The 17,500-nt window shown below is 50.2% G+C and overlaps 6 protein-coding genes across 10 annotated transcripts in view; 2 read left to right on the top strand and 4 right to left on the bottom strand.

The window, feature by feature from the left end:
- The window catches only part of LOC125956540 (uncharacterized), a 10,455-nt gene extending 8,938 nt beyond the window's left edge, over positions 1 to 1,517 (bottom strand). The window contains exon 1 of one of the 5 annotated variants that reach the window (XM_049688537.1): positions 1,275 to 1,517. The gene's annotated coding sequence lies outside the window, so the exon portion shown is untranslated. Of the gene's footprint in view, positions 1 to 585; positions 605 to 626; positions 898 to 1,274 lie in introns of those variants that run through there. The other 4 variants (XM_049688533.1, XM_049688534.1, XM_049688535.1 and 1 more) reach the window with 4 other exon arrangements.
- Positions 1,518 to 1,910: 393 nt separating this feature from the next.
- On the top strand, positions 1,911 to 3,213 carry LOC125956564 (zinc finger and BTB domain-containing protein 24-like). The gene has a single exon (XM_049688577.1). It carries the CDS (start codon positions 1,969 to 1,971, stop codon positions 3,211 to 3,213), a length of 1,245 nt encoding a protein of 414 aa, XP_049544534.1. The 5' UTR covers positions 1,911 to 1,968.
- Positions 3,120 to 3,994, top strand: LOC125956576 (uncharacterized). Its single transcript, XM_049688604.1, has 2 exons — positions 3,120 to 3,514; positions 3,593 to 3,994. The coding sequence occupies exons 1-2, from the start codon at positions 3,256 to 3,258 to the stop codon at positions 3,970 to 3,972; spliced, it is 639 nt and encodes a 212-aa protein (XP_049544561.1). The 5' UTR covers positions 3,120 to 3,255; the 3' UTR covers positions 3,973 to 3,994.
- Positions 3,995 to 4,423: 429 nt separating this feature from the next.
- Positions 4,424 to 14,020, bottom strand: LOC125956535 (chaoptin). The gene is made up of 5 exons (XM_049688525.1): positions 13,557 to 14,020; positions 9,787 to 9,975; positions 9,370 to 9,514; positions 8,477 to 9,280; positions 4,424 to 8,407 (listed from the first exon to the last, which is right to left on the bottom strand). The coding sequence occupies exons 2-5, from the start codon at positions 9,933 to 9,935 to the stop codon at positions 5,264 to 5,266; spliced, it is 4,242 nt and encodes a 1,413-aa protein (XP_049544482.1). The 5' UTR covers positions 9,936 to 9,975; positions 13,557 to 14,020; the 3' UTR covers positions 4,424 to 5,263.
- A 702-nt stretch (positions 14,021 to 14,722) lies between these two features.
- LOC125956557 (uncharacterized) lies at positions 14,723 to 16,634 on the bottom strand. Its single transcript, XM_049688570.1, has 7 exons — positions 16,519 to 16,634; positions 16,177 to 16,455; positions 16,010 to 16,096; positions 15,668 to 15,924; positions 15,526 to 15,588; positions 15,172 to 15,451; positions 14,723 to 15,078 (listed from the first exon to the last, which is right to left on the bottom strand). The coding sequence occupies exons 1-7, from the start codon at positions 16,556 to 16,558 to the stop codon at positions 14,771 to 14,773; spliced, it is 1,314 nt and encodes a 437-aa protein (XP_049544527.1). The 5' UTR covers positions 16,559 to 16,634; the 3' UTR covers positions 14,723 to 14,770.
- Positions 16,635 to 17,122: 488 nt separating this feature from the next.
- LOC125956575 (eukaryotic translation initiation factor 3 subunit J) overlaps positions 17,123 to 17,500 on the bottom strand; it is a 1,836-nt gene continuing 1,458 nt past the window's right edge. The window contains exon 6 of the mRNA XM_049688603.1: positions 17,123 to 17,500. This exon is cut by the window's right edge and continues 83 nt beyond it. The gene's annotated coding sequence lies outside the window, so the exon portion shown is untranslated.

The following is a 17,500-nucleotide window of genomic DNA, read 5'->3' as shown; positions in this document are numbered from 1 at the left end:
ATCCAAAAAGAAACTTATAAATTCCTCCTCCTACGGAAAAATGGTACATAATTTACACGACGGCCTTCAACTTCAAGCAAAGCGAAAATTCTCTGCTCTCTTGGCTGAATCCCGGTGTACCATCATCGTCATCATCATCATCGTCGCTCGCGGCGGCGGTGCACAATCGGTCGCTGCGCATTCTGCACGCTCCGCAAACAGAAAAAAGAACTCCGACGACGACGGCAGCGACGGCGGCGACGGTGCCAACTAGATCTTCTTTGTAAATTGATGAAATTAATTGAAAATGTCACTCGTTGTACGTCGCCGGTGGGCCATTTAGGGGTCTAACAAGAATAAAATTGATTCGTCCATTCCGTGGAGCTCATCATCAGGATCTCTGTTCGCACACTGCACGGATAAAATGGCTTAATTTTGCCCCACTAAACAGAACGGAGGGAAGGCCCCGCTGCACTGAACACTTGAACCTTCTTCTCCTCCTCCTGCTCCTTCTTGCGCATATCAGTACCGTGCACTATCGACATCTTCAAGAGCCACGCAAGTATCGCTAAATTGATGGCACTTGTCTTTTATGGCAGAACCCACCACCACTGCCGATCCGTCGCCACCCTTGCATTGCACTTTACCCTGTACTCGCAAAACCACCACCGAAACCGGGAGGACACACACCAGATAAGCACCGACGAGGCTCGCGATTTTCTGATAAGTTTTAGTGAAAATTTCTGTTTGAAGTTTGGTGAAAATTTCTCTTCGCAAAGATGCGCATATTTTGTTAGAACTTCCAGTCGCCGTTCTCCGGCATCCTTTTCTGTGACACTGGCACGGGCTTTCGCCATCTCGCTCTCACACACCAACTCTCACGTTCTCGCTCTCTGGATTTTCTCTCTCGAGACTCTCGCTCTCACCCGCAGAAACTCCTCCCGAGCGGCCATTGTTAATTTTTATTTTTTTTGGTATTGATTTTTCCACGCAAGGCTGGTCCTTCGGCGGGGCCAGGATTTCATGCCCCCCAGAAAGAGGATTCCGAATTTTCCATTTTTCACTTTTACAATTGGTCTTCACCTCATTTTAACTCCTAGCCCGCATACTTCGATAATTCATTACTGAGACCCTTGGGTGGGGATTAATTTGAAGAGCCCCCGGGTTTTTCCCATTTTCACCGAAAGTGGCAACACATTCGCGATGCACAAAATGCACTTTAGCTTCGATAACAGCCCAATAATCACCGAAAATGCCACCTTAATTCGCTTCCACTCTTGGCTCTCCTTCTTTACCTTCACTCTGCGCTGCGCCCGCTTCTGCCGTCGATGGAAAAGGACCTTTTTCCCGTTTGTTTCGGCGCACAGCACAATAACTGCACTTTCATTTCAACAAACTATCGCCCCACACAGTTGGTGCACCGCAAACGCCACCGAAAAGGGCTTTTTACTCTACAAACTAGCGTCTTAGAAAAGGTGTAGTATCTTTCCTGCGACGGTGTCCATCTTCGCTTTTTCTGTATTAAAAGCCAGTGCCACACGAACCGTAAACCTAGCGAAATGCTAAACAGCATATACTTTTTGGCATTACGCTAGAGTTTACGCGAGATTTACGCTTCGTGTGGCACCGGCTTATGGATTTTGACAGCAACTTTGTTTGTATCGTTAAGTCCAACAAACCTTTTCTTGCGCAATTTCGTTGTTTTGTGTTAAAATTGTTCCCCGTACTGATGAAAAATGTGTCCTTTTTTCCGGTCTATTACCTATTAGCAAGGCAACAGACGGCAAATACTCTTTGATATATGTTCTAGATTCTCTAAATCCTTTCTAATCCTTCTTAATATAAAGCCTTTTCTGGCCTTCTACTGTTGAATCTCTCAATCTGACCCGCGCCAGTTCAATATATTGACGCTACATACGAGATTGATCCACTATGTTTTGACGTTTACGCGCTGGGTTTGTTGAAGTTTTTCCGGCTGGAGAGCGGCTCATGGAAAAGGATGTTCGTTCGCAGGCTACAAAGGGTGAAAACCGGAAAAGCTACGACTGTGACACGTGCAGCAAGACGGTATTCTCCAAGTCCCACAAACGGTTCCACGATGAAGTGCATCGATCGGCGCGGTACGCCTGCCAAAGCTGCACCAAAACCTATCTGCACAAGCGCGATCTTGAGCTCCACAGAACGAAGGCCCACGACTCTCGGCACCACTGCACCAGGTGTAAGGATTCCTTTGCCACGGTTGCCCAGCTTCAAGTGCATAAGGACGAAAAGCACGCACCGAAGGAGAAGTTCAGCTGCCACCTCTGTCCGCTGCAGTTTACGCTGAAGGGAAACCTGACCAAACATCTGATCGTGCACAAGGGCGAGCGATCGTACGTGTGCAATGACTGCGGCAAAGGATTTCTGCGCCCGAACGCGCTGAAACACCATTCTCTTAGCCATCGCACGAAGCGTTACCAGTGCCAATCCTGCGGGAAGGAGTTTGTCGATGCCCGTAATCTCGAGCGGCACTTAAAGACGCACTCGAAACTGAAGGGATACAAGTGCTCGCTGTGCGGCGTGACCAGCACAAGACGTGATAATATCGTCCGGCACGCCAAAAGCTTGCACCCGGAAAGCGATTTGAAGCAGATCGTGCTTCCCAATGGCAGTGTGACGGGGGGACAGGTGGAAGCTATTAAGCGCGAGGCACAAAACAGTGCCAAACAGGCACCGCCCGTTGCGGTCGTACAAGCGAATCGTATCAGCGTGATACAGGTCGTCGGTAAACCCAAAGAATCGATCATTCAACCTAGTGAGATACGTTCGGTTAGTGAGACCGACTCGAGAACAGCAATCACCGCAAAGCCTTCCGACGTATCCAAAGCCATGCGGCTCGATCATCTAGAAATCTATCGAAAAATCCTTAAACCGGCAGCAAACAATACTAGTACTAGCATCAGTAGCAACATTGGCGGTAATTTGAATGCCAATTGTACACCTTCATTGGAAGGCGGCCAGCTGCCAGCCGAGAATAACGCATGTACGCACACAACACACGCAACACCAACCGCTGGTGATCTCGCGACATCCCCTAGTGCGCGGCAGACAATCAATGAAACAGGTGGTACCGGTAGTGGTGGCAGCAACGGTCTGGGATCTATTAATAATTTCTGTGAAGTTCACTGGCGTAAGCGAACCTCGCAGCATTTCATCACGAGCAGCAGGGCGCAAAGTGATCAAGGGATCGTCTAGTGTACCAAAGTGTGTTGCAGCTTAACGCGTTGCTCTACAACCATGCACGATCGGCAATTCGACACATTGGAGGAAACGGATCGACTTATTACCAGCTTTATGAAGACACGGAAATGGAGAAAAATTGTGGAAATCGGACAAGAGCTAGCGCCAACCGAACGGTCACGGTATCTCTGGGCCTGGCCAACCGAGCAGGATGTCGAACGGATCGGTGAAGTGCTTGGTCGGCTCGAAGTCAACTTGATCGCTAGCGTGGGGTGCGGATCGGGACTGTTGGAATGGATAGTCAGCTGTGCTTATGGTGAGTTTCCCGATGTTGCTCACTCTGTTGTTCGTTTCGTGAATGATTCTAATGATCTGCAAAACACATTCCTTCTAGATACCATCACGTTCAGAGGGATCGAGATCGATGAAGATTGGTGGAGCTCCAAGTACGCACCGATCAGCTACATTCCATTGAAGTTTATGCACGGTTCCGGACGTGGCCTGTTGCAAGAACTGACCGATGCAACAGATGGGCTCATGTTTTGCTATTTCAACAACGGCGATGCTTTTACTCAGTATGTCGAAGCGTTTAAGGGGCGCTACGTCATTATCGTTGGCCCTCGGAGTGATCGCGGTGTGCACACGAATCCGCTACCGATGGCACCGGGAGATTCTTTTCTGGAACGGTGGCAATTGCTGGAACATTTCGACCTAGGCAGTGAAAACATAAATTGTGTAGCTGTCTATCAATGCAAGAAGACTGAAGATCAATAAAATTAATTTCTCATATTTCGTACTTCTCTGTACGTACTAGCTTCAAGTTGTAATCGTCGATGCGATGGCAAACCTTTCCAAAGAATAAGGTGATTCATTCCCCGCAGGCAAACTCCATAGCAAATCGGTCATGGCATCATGTACCTCCATGGTACCACAAAGCAAGCTGTGATTGTAATGCCTTTTCGGGTCCAAATAAACGAATGCCAGTACCATCAGCAGTTTTTCAACAAAGTTTGTGGCATTAAGATTTTAAGTCTCGTGTGAAGAAATAGTTTCTGAAAATATTTTCGCTCAAGTGCTTTTAGAGATAATTTGAATGCCTAATCTGTTTCAATCAAGTTTAGGGAAATTGGTAAGAACCTTTCAACAGCGTTTTTTTTCAGTTACATCGGTTTCCACACAGAACTGACCCTATTCAATTTAAAACTAGATTCCTTGTCTTGTTATTAACATTAATGTTTATTATTTCATTTAGTTCACTAACACTACTTCTACAATTAATTCGTCTGCTCTGGCGTTCCTATTTCCCCTATACCAGATTTCTCCCAGTTCAGTCCGGCTTGAGCGAAATGTGGCCGACACCCGAACAACCCACCGGCAGGTGGACCGGACTCGATCTGAATACAGGCATTAGCACCATCCACCAGCCAGAGGTGGCGGAAAGTGAAAATCATACACTTATTACACCGCCGTTACCCTAGTTCCTCGCATTCTTTAGATCTAGTTTGAGCATTTTGTTACAGGTAGGATATGGGATCAAAAGAACTAGTGAGGAGGACTAAACATGGAGAACGCCATGTATTCAACATTGTTTTTTTTTTGTTTTAATGAATGAAATTTCAATTTTGTCCTCAGCGTTTACAGGGACACCGGGCAAGAATGCATTTTAAAGTCTAGTTCCAAAGAAAGTCATCGATAAAGTCCAAAGTAGTAGTGCGGGGAGCTGGGAGGACTTTCACTAGGATGTCTCGTATCGTCCGCCTGGTTCCTCTCGCATGGTAGATAGAGGTAGCGCGAGGGCTAAACAACAATGAACATTAATTAAAACCACACACACACACACACATGCACAGACACATACACACGTACGTACATATACACAGACATGCTCGTTCAACGTAGCAGACACATGGACGACACGGACATTCAATCACGCTTTCACTCTTTAACAATCATCAGCAGCAGCGGCAGCACGAGCAGCAGGACCATCAGGCACTTTACCAATCATCGGCCTTGCTAGCATCCCATCCGCTCTCTTCGTGTTTCCTCCGTCTCACCTGCCTCATCATCATCGGTAAGCCTTATCGTCCTGATAGACGATGTACGGATTGTGGGACGAGTGTGTCAGGGTACCGGGTCCTGAGGACTGCTGATGGTGGCTCATAAGCGAATGATTCTGATATTGGTATGGTATCCGACCGATGGTCGAATAATTTGGCCGTGGCTGAGTCGGTGATCCGTTCGGTTTGTAAGGCAACGTGGCGTAGCTTTGGGCGTACGGTGGTGCAAGGGTAGGATAAAGCGCTGCAGCGGAGGCAGCACCACCTTGCCCCTTGCCACCCTTGTAGTTCACCTGCAGCGTACCGGCCGGATGACCGCCCGGCCCAATGCCCATCGCCATCGGTGGGCCCCCACGATGCTGCTGGTGATGGTGATAGCTATCGTTGTTCATCTTCAACCGGCAGATGCAGATACAAATGATGAGCAGAAAGATGAACACCACGACCCCACCAACGATACCGATGATGAGCGTATCATCGTTCGCGCCCGGCATCTTTTTCAGCGGTGGCACCGCGGCCGAAGCAATCTTGGATTTGGAACCCTTCGTTCGACCGGTGGTGGTAGACGCTGGCGACATGCTCCAGATGATATCGTGTTCCGTCGTCGATCTGGTCATCTGTACCTCGGAGGTGTAATTATAGAAGCTGATCGTCGGTGTCGTCCGGCCTCCGGTTGTCGTAGCGACCGTTGTGGTACCGGCACTGGTTGAAGATGTGCCACCGACGCCTCCCGCTTTCTGCCGGTTGTCGCACACCAGCTCGATGTCACCGACTTCCGTGAGCAGCTTGCCACTGAGCGATGCCGGGCTGGCGCACCGTACATCGCTAACCTTCGCCGCTAGGATCCAGCGCCGGAAGGCACGTGCCTGACAGTCACAGTTGACTGGATTCGTGGCAAGCCCCTCGATCTTGATGCTGTTCTTGCGATCATCGAGGGAACTGAGGAATGGTTGCGTCAGTGTGCCGACCTTCGAACCGGCAATACTGAAATCGATCTGCGCCGAGCGTGGCAACGGAAGCAACAGCGCCGGTGGCAGAGCCGTAAGAGATGTGTTGTGTAGCCGCACGGTCAGATACTTATTGCGCAGTCCAGCGAACGCACCCGATGATATGCTTTGCAGGGCATACCCATGCAAACCGAGCGTATGCAGTTTCGGATGATGGATCACCTGCAGCTGATCGGACTCCAGATTGGCATCCTTCGCTTCGATATCGATCGCTGCCAGCGTGGGCAGCTCCTGCACGATACCCTGCACATCGAGATAACCAAGCTTAGCGTACTGGAACGCCTCGAGTACGGCCAGATCCTTGAGCGGTTTGAAGGCATTCTTCTCGAGGCGCGTCAGTTCGGGCAGCTGGCGGATGTAGAGCTCCATGAGGCCATCTAGTCGTTCGAACGTATGTGCGGTGATCGCACGGATCGGGTTGCTCGATAGATCCAGGTACGCCAGCAGGCCCAGCTTTGGCCAAATCTCGCGCAACCCGTCCGCATCACCGATGGCATTGTGCGACAGATCGAGTCGCTCGAGTAGCGTCACCTTCTCGAACGCCTTACCACTGACGGCCGAAATGTTGTTGTGCGAGAGATTTAGGGCACGCAAATAGGGCGTCTCAAGGATCGGTAGCTCCCGTACACCCGTACCGGCTAGGTTGAGGTGACGCACCGTCTTCGGTTGTCCCAGCACGGTAGCGATCGCTTCCGGTGACAGGGGATTGTAGGACAAATCGAGCTGCTTAGCGTTGATCATGAGCATATGGCTCGCGCGTGGTACCTCCCTGATCGCATTCCGGCTCAGATCGAGCGTCTGCAGGGAATCGTGCTGATCCCCGAACGCACCGACCGGCACCGTGGACAGTTTGTTGCCGGCGAGCATGATCTGCTCGAGACGCTGCACACGACTGCGCGCTAGCACCTGATCCGGCAGCGAGGACAGCTTGTTATCACTGAGATCGAGTCGCTCCAACCGGAGCGTACCCTCGAACGAGCGCTCTGATAGCCGGTCTAGCTTGTTACCACTCAGATCGACGATCTGCAGCTGGGACGAATTGTGGAAGGCCATGTCCTGCACCGAATCGATCACGTTCTCGCGCAGATACAGCTCGCGCAGGTTCACCAATCGGCCAAAGTCGAGCTGCTGGATCGTGGCCAAATGGTTACCGGACAAATCGATCACCTCCAGATAGTCGAGCCCGGCGATCAGCTCGGGCGGGAACACTTCGAGCCGGTTATTTGCGAGCAGCACCCGGCGTAACCGTGGATGGATCTTCAGCGTGTCGGGTGAGAAGCTCTTGAGCGCATTATCGGTCACATCGAGCAGCTCGAGTGCGGTCTCCGTAGTGAACATGTCGGCTCGCAGCTCCTGCAGTGCATTGCGGCGCAGGTTTAGTGTTCTCAGGTTGACCGTGTTAACGAACGATCGTGGCTTTAGCTGCTCGATCCCATTACCGGCGAGCGACAGTTCGAAGAGGTTGTTTAGATTCAGGAACGTACCCTCCTCGATCACCCGGAGCTGATTGTCGTTCAGCAGCACGATCCGCAGATCGGAATTGTTGTGGAACAGATCGGCCTGGATGCCCTTCAGGCCACAGTGGCTGATGTCGATCACTTGCAGCTTCGTCAGCGGATAGATCATGGTGCGCGTTATCTGTCCAATGTGCTCGTTGCCGCTCACGTTCAGGTAGAGCAGGTTGGCCAAACTGTGGAACGAATCGATCGCCAGATCGTCGATGCTGTTCGCGCTCAGATCGAGTCGGCGCAGCTTCGGTAGGCCGATCTTGCGCAGGGAAGCGATTCGATTGAACGAGAGCTTGATCTCGAGCAGCGTTCCCTCGAGTCCCTTGAACGTGTCCTCACTGATTACGCCCAAACTGTTGCCGGATAGATCGAGGTAGATGAGCTTCCGGAAGGCGGCAAAACTGTCACCAGGCAGCTCGCGGATCACGTTGCGAGATAGCGACAGGTAGCGGATGTTTTCGGGCTGTATCGACTTCAGAATGCTAGCCGACAGGGCGGCCACACGGTTAAAGTCGAGGTACAGATTCGACAGCTTCGGCAAGCGGCCCAACGCGCTGCCCGGGATGAAAAGGATATTGTTGTCCCGCAGGATTAGCGTTTGCAGGTTGTCCAACCCCTCGAACGCGTCATCCTCAATCTGTGAAAAGTTAGTTAAGTATAAGTTTTATTCACACGCGATGTTCCAATGACGCTCCTTTCTACTTACCGTCCGCAGAGAGTTTAAGCTCAGGTCAAGGTACTTTAGCAACAGCTGCTCCCGGAACGTGCCCGGCAGAATGGTGGCGATCGTGTTACGGCTCATATCCAGAATCTGCAGGTTCCGTAGCTGACTCAGCTGGTTCGAATCCAGTCGCCCGATGTTGTTGAGCGAGATGTTGAGCACCTTCAGCGATACGACCGAACCGAGCGCCTCCGATGGGAACTCCGTCAGCAGATTGTCGGAAATGTCGAGCTTCTGGAGCGCATCCATCCCCGCCAGGGCACGCTCGTCGACGTGGCTTAGCTGATTGCCCGCCAGCAATACCTCCTTCATGCTGGCCAGATTGGCGAAGGCCTTCGATTTCAGGCTGCGAATTCGGTTGTTGCGCAGATCGAGCCGTTCGAGTTTGTTCGCGAAATTGAACGCTTCCGGTTCGAGCGAATCGATCCGATTGCTGCGTAAGGACAGTAGCTTGAGCGTGGTCAGTTGCTTCATGGCTGCCACCGGTACCGTGGTGATCTTGTTCCGATCAAGGTACAGCTCCGTAAGCCGCCGGTTACCATCAAAGATGCTTTCCTCGAGCGCAATGATGTGGTTGCCGGAGAGATCGAGCACCTTGAGCCCGGTCAGCGACTGCAGGACGTCGGTGGAGAAGATGGGATTCAGATTGTCACCGAGCAGGTTGCTGGCAAGCCGGAGCTCGGTCAGATGCTCGGCCACGCTGGCAAACAGTGCTTTGGTGCCGAACGAACGAATCGCGTTGCTAGAGAAATCGAGCTTCCGGACGGGCGCATTGAGAATGGCCAAATCCTAAACGGGCGCACAAAAAAAAATAAACGAAGGGAAAAGGGTGGTGGTTTCACATTCGTCATCGTCGCCATCCCCCCCGGAAAACCTACCGGCAGCAGCTGGTGGCCATTATTGCGCTGGGAAAACGAAATGATCGGTATGCCCGCCGGGAAGGGCGCCGTTAGCGTGGTTCGATCGCAGTTCACATTCACAAACACGTACTGGCTGTTGTTTCCCGCCGTTTCAATGTTACACCTGCGGGGAAGGAAGGAGGGAGGTAAAGCACAACGAATGAGACGCGAAAGAGGCGAACGCTTCGAATTGCCGTGGCCGTGAAAACCACCAGCTATTGATCCAAATAGGGGAGTGAAAATGCGAACCGAAAAGCGGCGCGAAATCGAGAGGCACCGTGGAGATTGGGATATTGGTTTACTTTTAAGTGGCCGTTCAGTGCAGTGGCCACGAATGTGGGGAGAGGCCGACTCCCTAGGGTGGTGGGTTGGGCCAGAAACATTCGAAACACTTACCGGCACGGTATTTTCAGCAACGCATCCAGGTCTGCGCAGGGCCGCCACGCCGCACACGAAACGGAAGCTACTAGGCACGCGAGTAGCACCAGCAGCAGCCAGTGGCGCTGCCGTCCCCCTACCGGGGGTGTAATTAAGACTGGCGTCATCGAGGGTTGCAGGGCTGTGGCCGACGGTTGTCACAGGAACCTATGCGTGTGCGGGCAGCAGAGGGGGTCGAGCCGAGAGAAAGGCAGAAGTGGCAAAAGAATTAGCACACACACAATGGCACATAACACGCATAAGGGGGTGTGGTTTGGAAAGTTTAAACACTTTTCGATAGATTTCATCCAATCCATATGTTTCTCGCGACTCATTCATCGTCATGAAGGGCGTTAATATTTTTGGTTTTTTTATTTGTGTGCAATATAAGGCGCAAAAGCGTGTCGTCGGTGGTGCGGTGAAGTGCGTCACGAGTTTATTGCCAATCAATTGCTTTCATCATCATCATGATCATGTTCATCATATATGGCATAAGTTGGCGAGTGCTCTGCACGCGATCGATGGGCAATAGTAGCAACAGGGTGGAGGAGGGGGAGCGGAGCGCAACCCACCAACAGGCCAATGGTGCAGAACCATGTTTGGGCTGTAGGGTGATAAAGTGCAATGAGCTCTGTCGTGTTGGCTTTCTTCAAGCAGGTTTCACGTGCCACAGGTCTGACGCCTGACGTGCTTTTTTCACGAAGGTATTGAGGAACCTTTGGTAGGGCTGATCATCTAATGGATAGGTTGTTTAGGTGCTGGAGACGATCAACTTGAGGATCAAAAAGTAGCAGTAAGTAACAATGCACGTGCTACCGATAGCAACATTTCCATGGAGATTGTGTAAAGTGGCTGAAACTTACACCAGGATCCAATGCAGGAGGCTAATAGAGGACTCCGATAAGGCAGGGTCCTAATCAGTTAACATGAAGGTTTGTATCAGTTGATCTTCTGCTCAAGGTGCACGTTTGGAATAAGACAGCTCACGTGCGATTACAATAGAGACAAAGTGGCTTCTATCTGTGTATGCTGTTGAGCATTCAAAGAAATGGGAAAACGTCCAAATACTAGTACTAAACGTGGAGCGCCACTGATAACATTCTTAAGTATGGGGATCTAGAAGCATGGACAAATGGAGATCTAGATGCACTTTAATGTCTTCAAGATCTAATTCAAATATTTAACATTATTCCTTTTTAAATTACAGACGTAATGGAAATGCTCACTTATCTGCTGGTCCTATTGCCGGTAGCTGAACTTGAATAGGCAAACATTGGCCAACGGCAGCAAATGTTTGCTTAAGCATACGGAGTAACTCTGTGACATTTCTAAGTCCAAAGGCAAATACCCATGCCACCCGCTGCTGTTGTCCACCGAAGGGCTATCGAAATGCAGTTTCAATCCAGTAAACCGTACCGTGTAAACTGCATCGTATCGTCAAGGCCGTCTTGGCTGTGGCTGTGAAGCGCCACCTTTTATCTTCAAAATACAAGCCGTGGAAACGTTCTAATCCAGCCAAGGTCAACCGGTTCGCCATCGCTAAACGCGTCCGTCGCGCATTTATACTTTGCCTGCGGCTGCCTCCGGCTGAACCGATCTGACCAGAGCAACGCGGCGCGCGGTTCTGCATCGCTTTTGACTGTCCAACGGTGTCCAATAATCAACCGATCCGATTGTGGTTGGAGTGAAATCTGACTCTGACGGATGGGCGAGTTGGCCGGCTGGCTGGAGAAATCGAATCGGGCTAACGAACGAACGAACGAACGAAAAATCGATTTTCGCCAGGGCACAGCACGCGAGTCGATCACGCGCTCTGATAATCCTACTCTATGATATGGCTGCTGGAGCCGCATAGAGCTGGTGCTCGATCCGCTTCTAATGCTATCTCGCCGGAGGTTGGGCCGCTTTCATCTCGTGCCATGCAGCGGGGCACGCCGGGGCTCGATTATAAAATCCTTCAATTTGATTTACTCACTAAAGCATGCAATCGCCCCAACTCGACAGTCTTGAATGCGATGTTTGAGAGGAGGAGGAGGCATGCGTTGCCCCTGCGTGGACCACCGGAGCAAATACAAACACACTGCCACGAGCGAAGAGAGGCTGGCGAGATTATTCAAATCAAACACACGTCGAATCGACTGAACGCGAAAATTGCGCCATTGTCACACCATCACGATAAATTGTCATTGGAACCAGCCAGCCAGCCAGCCAGCCAGCACAACGCAAACATGCCTCAAGGTTCACTCAAGCATCACGGCGCATCCATCCATTGGATGGCACGTCTGTACTGCGGTGGTACGATGGAGCTTGAAGATGCCGCGGAGAGACAAAAAACGTTGGGCACGTAGAGTATGCGCAAGGCGAAAGGAGAAAGGCAGAAGAGACGTTCGCAATCGTGTTGTTGTTGTTTTTGTTACTGTTGTTACTTGATAAACTTGAATATTCCTTCACCTCCTGGGGCGTGGGTTACACAAGCGATCAAGTGATCGCACCTATAGCAGTCAGCTAGGGCGGGTTCGTCGCCTATCTCCGAGACGTCGAAGTCTTTCGTGCGGGCGACGGGGTGCTGCGTCACACGCACTCACCACCTGTTTCCATCATGGTCGCCATTCCGCGCGGGCGCTCAAGTGTGCGTGTGCGTGGTATGTGTGTTGTGTGGATTGGATCAAGATCAGAAGGAGAGCGAGAGGATCAAGAGAGCGTCAACGTGTGTCTTCAGACCGTTCCAGGTATGGTGCTGTGAGGTGCGTTGCTAGCCCCGAGGAACAGCATCAAGCACCATCACCACCACCACCACGGGGTGTGATGATATGTTACTTTCCTCCATCCCACCATCCAAACCGCTTCTGGGCAGCAGCAGAAGAATCCCAATCCCTTCTTGCGGAGCTGCTATCATCATCATGGTACCAGCAGTAGGTGTATTGGTGTGTATTGACCTCAAAATGAAATGAAAATAAAGGAGAAAGAGGCAAAAAAAAGCGGCGCCTTGGAGCGGAGCGGACAGCATCGAATGCTCTCGCGTGCTCTCTCGGCGTACCGAAGACCCCCACATCACCACCAGCACCACCACCACCACCACCACCATCATTATCATCATCATCATGGCTTTGGCATGATGAAAAATTCGAAAGTGGTAAACTGGTTATACGAAGAAGAATTCGATAACGAAAGAGATGATGGGAAGCCGTCCTCGTCTCCGTCTCCATCCCTAGCTAGCCCGCTGTCTCCGTCTTCGTCTCCGTCGTCGTTGTCCTCCTCCTCCTCCTTCTCATCATCATCACCATCATCTCTTGGATGTGGGGAGGTACGGATTTCGATTGGAATGCAAGATCAATGGGTGGTGCACGGTGGCGCGCCGCTACGATGGTACGCCGCTAGGGTGATGATGTGTTCCGAGGATGTTGTTGCGCAGCGTGCTTCCGCTCCGTGCTCAATACCGCTTTCTTTTCACACGCGCAACCGCGTTCAGTTGTTGATGCTTTGAGCCAACGACGCTCGACACCCTTACTGCTGCTACTGCCACAGCATTACAGCAATTTAGGATCATCATCGAATTGGTCCTCATAACTCCCTTCATCGCTACACACAACCATTCATTACTATTCCATTAGACGCATTATCTCACACAAAACTCTTTACAGTTTTTGTTTTGTTTTATGGATTGGTAAATTCACTCCACTCTCGCTTATGCTTTTTGCTACGATCACTGCACACACTTACTGTATGTAGCGAATTATAAAGGACCTTACATTTGAAAACAGCACCGATCGCCGGTTGAGTAGGACGAACTAGATATATTTTCGGCCAAATTTCCACGCGTACTATCCAGGTGGAAGGGTCTTTCTAGGCCACCCAGAATTCCTTACAGAATACCCGTTATAAGCACGGTACCGAGCGGTCCACCGAGCAGCCACCGAGAGCCACAGTTAAAGTAGGTAGCGGGAATTCTTCGTACGCGCGCCACTGGTCACTATACTTCTCGCACACGAAGAGATCACGATTACCGTAAGATGGCCGTTAGATCCTATGCTCAACCACACTCTCTGAGCTAGAGCACGAGAGGGCCAGCGAAAACGCAAACGCAAACGCAAACGACGAGGTACGCGATCCGTTCACTTCTGCAGCAAGATGTCGACTACTAGCAGCAGCAAGCAGGGTGTCCGTTGGCTAAGACCATAAGATGCGAACGCTCGATCGCGGTCAGGGACCGCGCACACCAGGTGGGTGAGCGAAGAAAAGCACTCTCCGAAGAGATACGATCATCTCGTCGGGCGGTTGGGCATCCATTCATTCGCCAGCAACCTGGCGATCAGGTGCGATCGCACGCACACGAACACGCACGCACCGGGGAACAGGGAAGGAAGCTGCCTGTGGTGCTGCGGAGCTGAAGAAGTTGAGATTGCGACCACCGCTTTTTGGCGGTGACGATGGTAGTGGTGGTGGGCTGCTGTTAGGTCAGTTCCGTACGGGATAAAAAGGGGTCGTCGGTGAGGAGCTGTAAACCGTCGCCGATGTTAGCGCGGTTTACATTTTCCTTTCGGCAATTCTTGTTTAAATGTACAAGCTGTTTGTGCCCCGCCCCACCGCCCACTGATCCACTGGAGGAGACCTACAGAAAAGGAGCGCTGGCGGGACCATGTGAAATAAGGGCAACGGAGTGATTAAGTTCGCGCGTATGCTTGGCATGTTGCTGTACATGCGCATTCTTTGCTCTACACGCATGCAGAGTGTTTCCATCGGCCAGTGGGCAGCTCACGGAATTAGGCGCTATTATTTACAGTTGCGAGGTAGATTATCGACGCAGGATGCCAAATTGAATGCCCTAGACGATTGCTTTTCGCTATTCTGGAAGAAGAGCCCTTTTCCATGCACCTCATCTTGATGATGAGCATACTATTTTAAAGAAGATCTCAACATGTATTTTATTCAAACATATCTTTAAGCCTACCAAAGAGTTTTAGAACTAATCAACGAGACGAACGTCCAGCACCTCGTCACCTTCGAGCTCGAGATCATCGGGTTTGCTGTTACTGTTGACCATATCGCCGTCAAAGTACAGCCGTATCTTTGTTGGTTTGCATTTTAGCTCCTCGGCACACTTTACTATCACGACGGCCATCGTTTGCGTTTTTTCAATGCGAATCTGTAGCGGTTCTTTGCGCTTTTCTAGCTGCAGCTTTAGCGTAATGAGACCGGCTTTGCTGGCGGTCGCTGCCGCTGCCGGACCATTCTTCGCCCCCGTTGGTGCCTTCTCCTTAAGAATGCGTCCAGCTAAAAAAGAAAAAACAAAAACAGGTTCCGCCCGACCGTCAGAGCAAATGAGATCAGTTTGCCACCTACTCTGGTCCCGGTGCATACACTTACAAATGAACTGGAATGTTTTGTAGTTGATCGTGTCCGGTGTGTCGTCGGCGTAAATGATGCGATCGCCAATGTTCAACAGAATGCGATTCGTGTCCGCCTTTTCCCGGGCTGCCAGCTTAGCCATGATGTCCGCAAACTTTTGATGACGTCGGTGATCGAAGGTTTCGATGGTGGTACCCCACTTTACTTTGATACGCATTTGGTAGTTTTCCGCCTCAAACGATGCCGACATCTGGGCAGCGGTTAAAGGTGGCTCTTCGTTGTCGGAATCTAAATCGATCTTCGTACAGCGAGTGCGTTGTTTCGATTACAGCGTCGTTCGGTTTCAGTTAATGTTAATGCCGTGATACTTACAGTAGCCGAAGGAACTGAAGGCAACGGCATCCGCCCCGGTGTGTCATCAGGGTCCAGGGTTATCTAAAATGTATGTATTACGATTGGGAATGGTTAAAGACTTGCCAATTGAAAAACGGCCCACTACAGACGAGGCTCTTACAGTTATGACATCGGCTGGGCAAACGGGGTTTAAGAGGGGTTGATTGCGACGACGTCTGTTTGAACGCGTTGCTGTGGTAGTATTGGGATTAACATCCATTAGCAGAATTTGGATATCGCTGTGCAGTTGATTCAATTTGGCTTTAAGCAAATTTAAACGTGATAATAGTCTGTCAATCTCCTTGCCTTTAATCGGCTTCCTTGTCTCGTAGGCTGTCTTCAGAGAGTTAAAGCTCCTTTTGATCACGCTCACCGATCCTTAGGGGATAAAGGCACAGAAGGAAGTTAAGCCATATCGGCGTCTATTAAGAATGGAAAACATTTTGTGAGCAAGTTTACTTACCAGCTTCCATCCTAAGCTTCTCTTCGACCACCGGATTTTTGTGCAGAAAGATGAAGTTGTACATCCGGTACAATTCTTGCATTTTCTCTGTTTCGGAAAGCCGGAAAAGAGGAACCGATAGTATAATGAAGTTACGAAAGTAATCATTACTAACTGCCAGATCTTACCATCCAAATCCGATCTGGGGCAACCCGACAAATCAACCGTTGCCGCTATCGTTGGTTCAGCAACCGCCGGAAGCACTTCCACAACGGTTGGCTGCTGGATTGCACTTGAACATGGAACCACAACATCCGCCTCTTTGCTCGTTTGAACTTCAGCAGCTCCAGCTTTTGGTAATTTTGATTTTCTCCTACTTTTACTTATGGGCACTGGTGAAGGGACTGAAATGCTGCCGTTTAACGCCTCCCCATCGATGCTGGCATCCAAACAGTTGTCGTCATAATCTAGCCGGTAGCAATAGAAGTTGCATTTATTTCGTAAACAATAAATGCTCAAATGGAACTTACTCTCAAGAAAGTTGTCGAGGTTGCCGAAAATATCACTCATTTTCCCGGGAATCGCTTATTTTTGGCTGTTTTTACTGTTTAGAGAGCGGCTTTATCTGTGAACCGCTTGTCAGGATGTTTGACAACTTGTTCAAACTTGTTCCAATGCCGCAGCTACAAACCCATAGTTGAATACTTAAATATATGGTGAAACAGCAACCCGAAATTTAACGAAAAAAGGAGCATAGAGCTTTGTAGATAGCCTTGTAGAGTTTTAATAGAAGCACCACTTCGGATGTAATTTAAAGAACAGCAAAATGCAGATGTTCTGCAACCACACGTTTTATTTACACCCAAGTAGGCTGCAGTTTTTCGCTTCTCCTCTCCAACCATTCTCTCTGCTCTGCTATGCAAATTGCCATCCTTTATATACGTAGATGCAATGGGAACGCGGACGGGACATTCTACTAGTCTAGCGCCGCACGCTCCATCCCGAAACGAACAAACATCTACAACGGTGCCGGGGAGTGGTTTAAGAAAAGGTAGAGTGGTGCACTCCTCTGGTTTAGGTGTCTGGGTTATTACTTTCTGCTATCTTGACCAGTGGTTTCATTTTGGTGTGTCCTGTAAATATTTGCTATCCTATAGATTTGTATTTAAATCGAACAATCTCTACCCTCTCGAACGGTCATCCATTGCCAGGACGAGAATACGACAAATACGCGTTTGATCGCACACGAAAAACAACAAAACAAATTATTGAAACATGTAAGAGTACAGCCGCACGATACGCCGTTTACGATTTCCGAAACGCCAGCCATTTATCCAGCTTCCTAGAGAGAGGGGGTGTCTGTTTGTGTGTGTTGTGTCCGTTGGTGTGTAATGTTGGGGTTCGCCTCTCGACTGTAACATCTCGAATCCATTCCGCTTGCACCGATTTTTCGGTGCCCCCGGGAAAAGTGGTTCTCGGCTTCTTGCACCGTCTAGATCATGGCGATAGTAA

The sequence above is a fragment of the Anopheles darlingi genome, chromosome 3 (genome assembly GCF_943734745.1).
Source record: "Anopheles darlingi chromosome 3, idAnoDarlMG_H_01, whole genome shotgun sequence".
NCBI lineage: Eukaryota > Metazoa > Arthropoda > Insecta > Diptera > Culicidae > Anopheles > Anopheles darlingi.
Note: the sequence above shows the minus strand (reverse complement) of the source record. Positions and strands in the feature narration are given on the sequence as shown.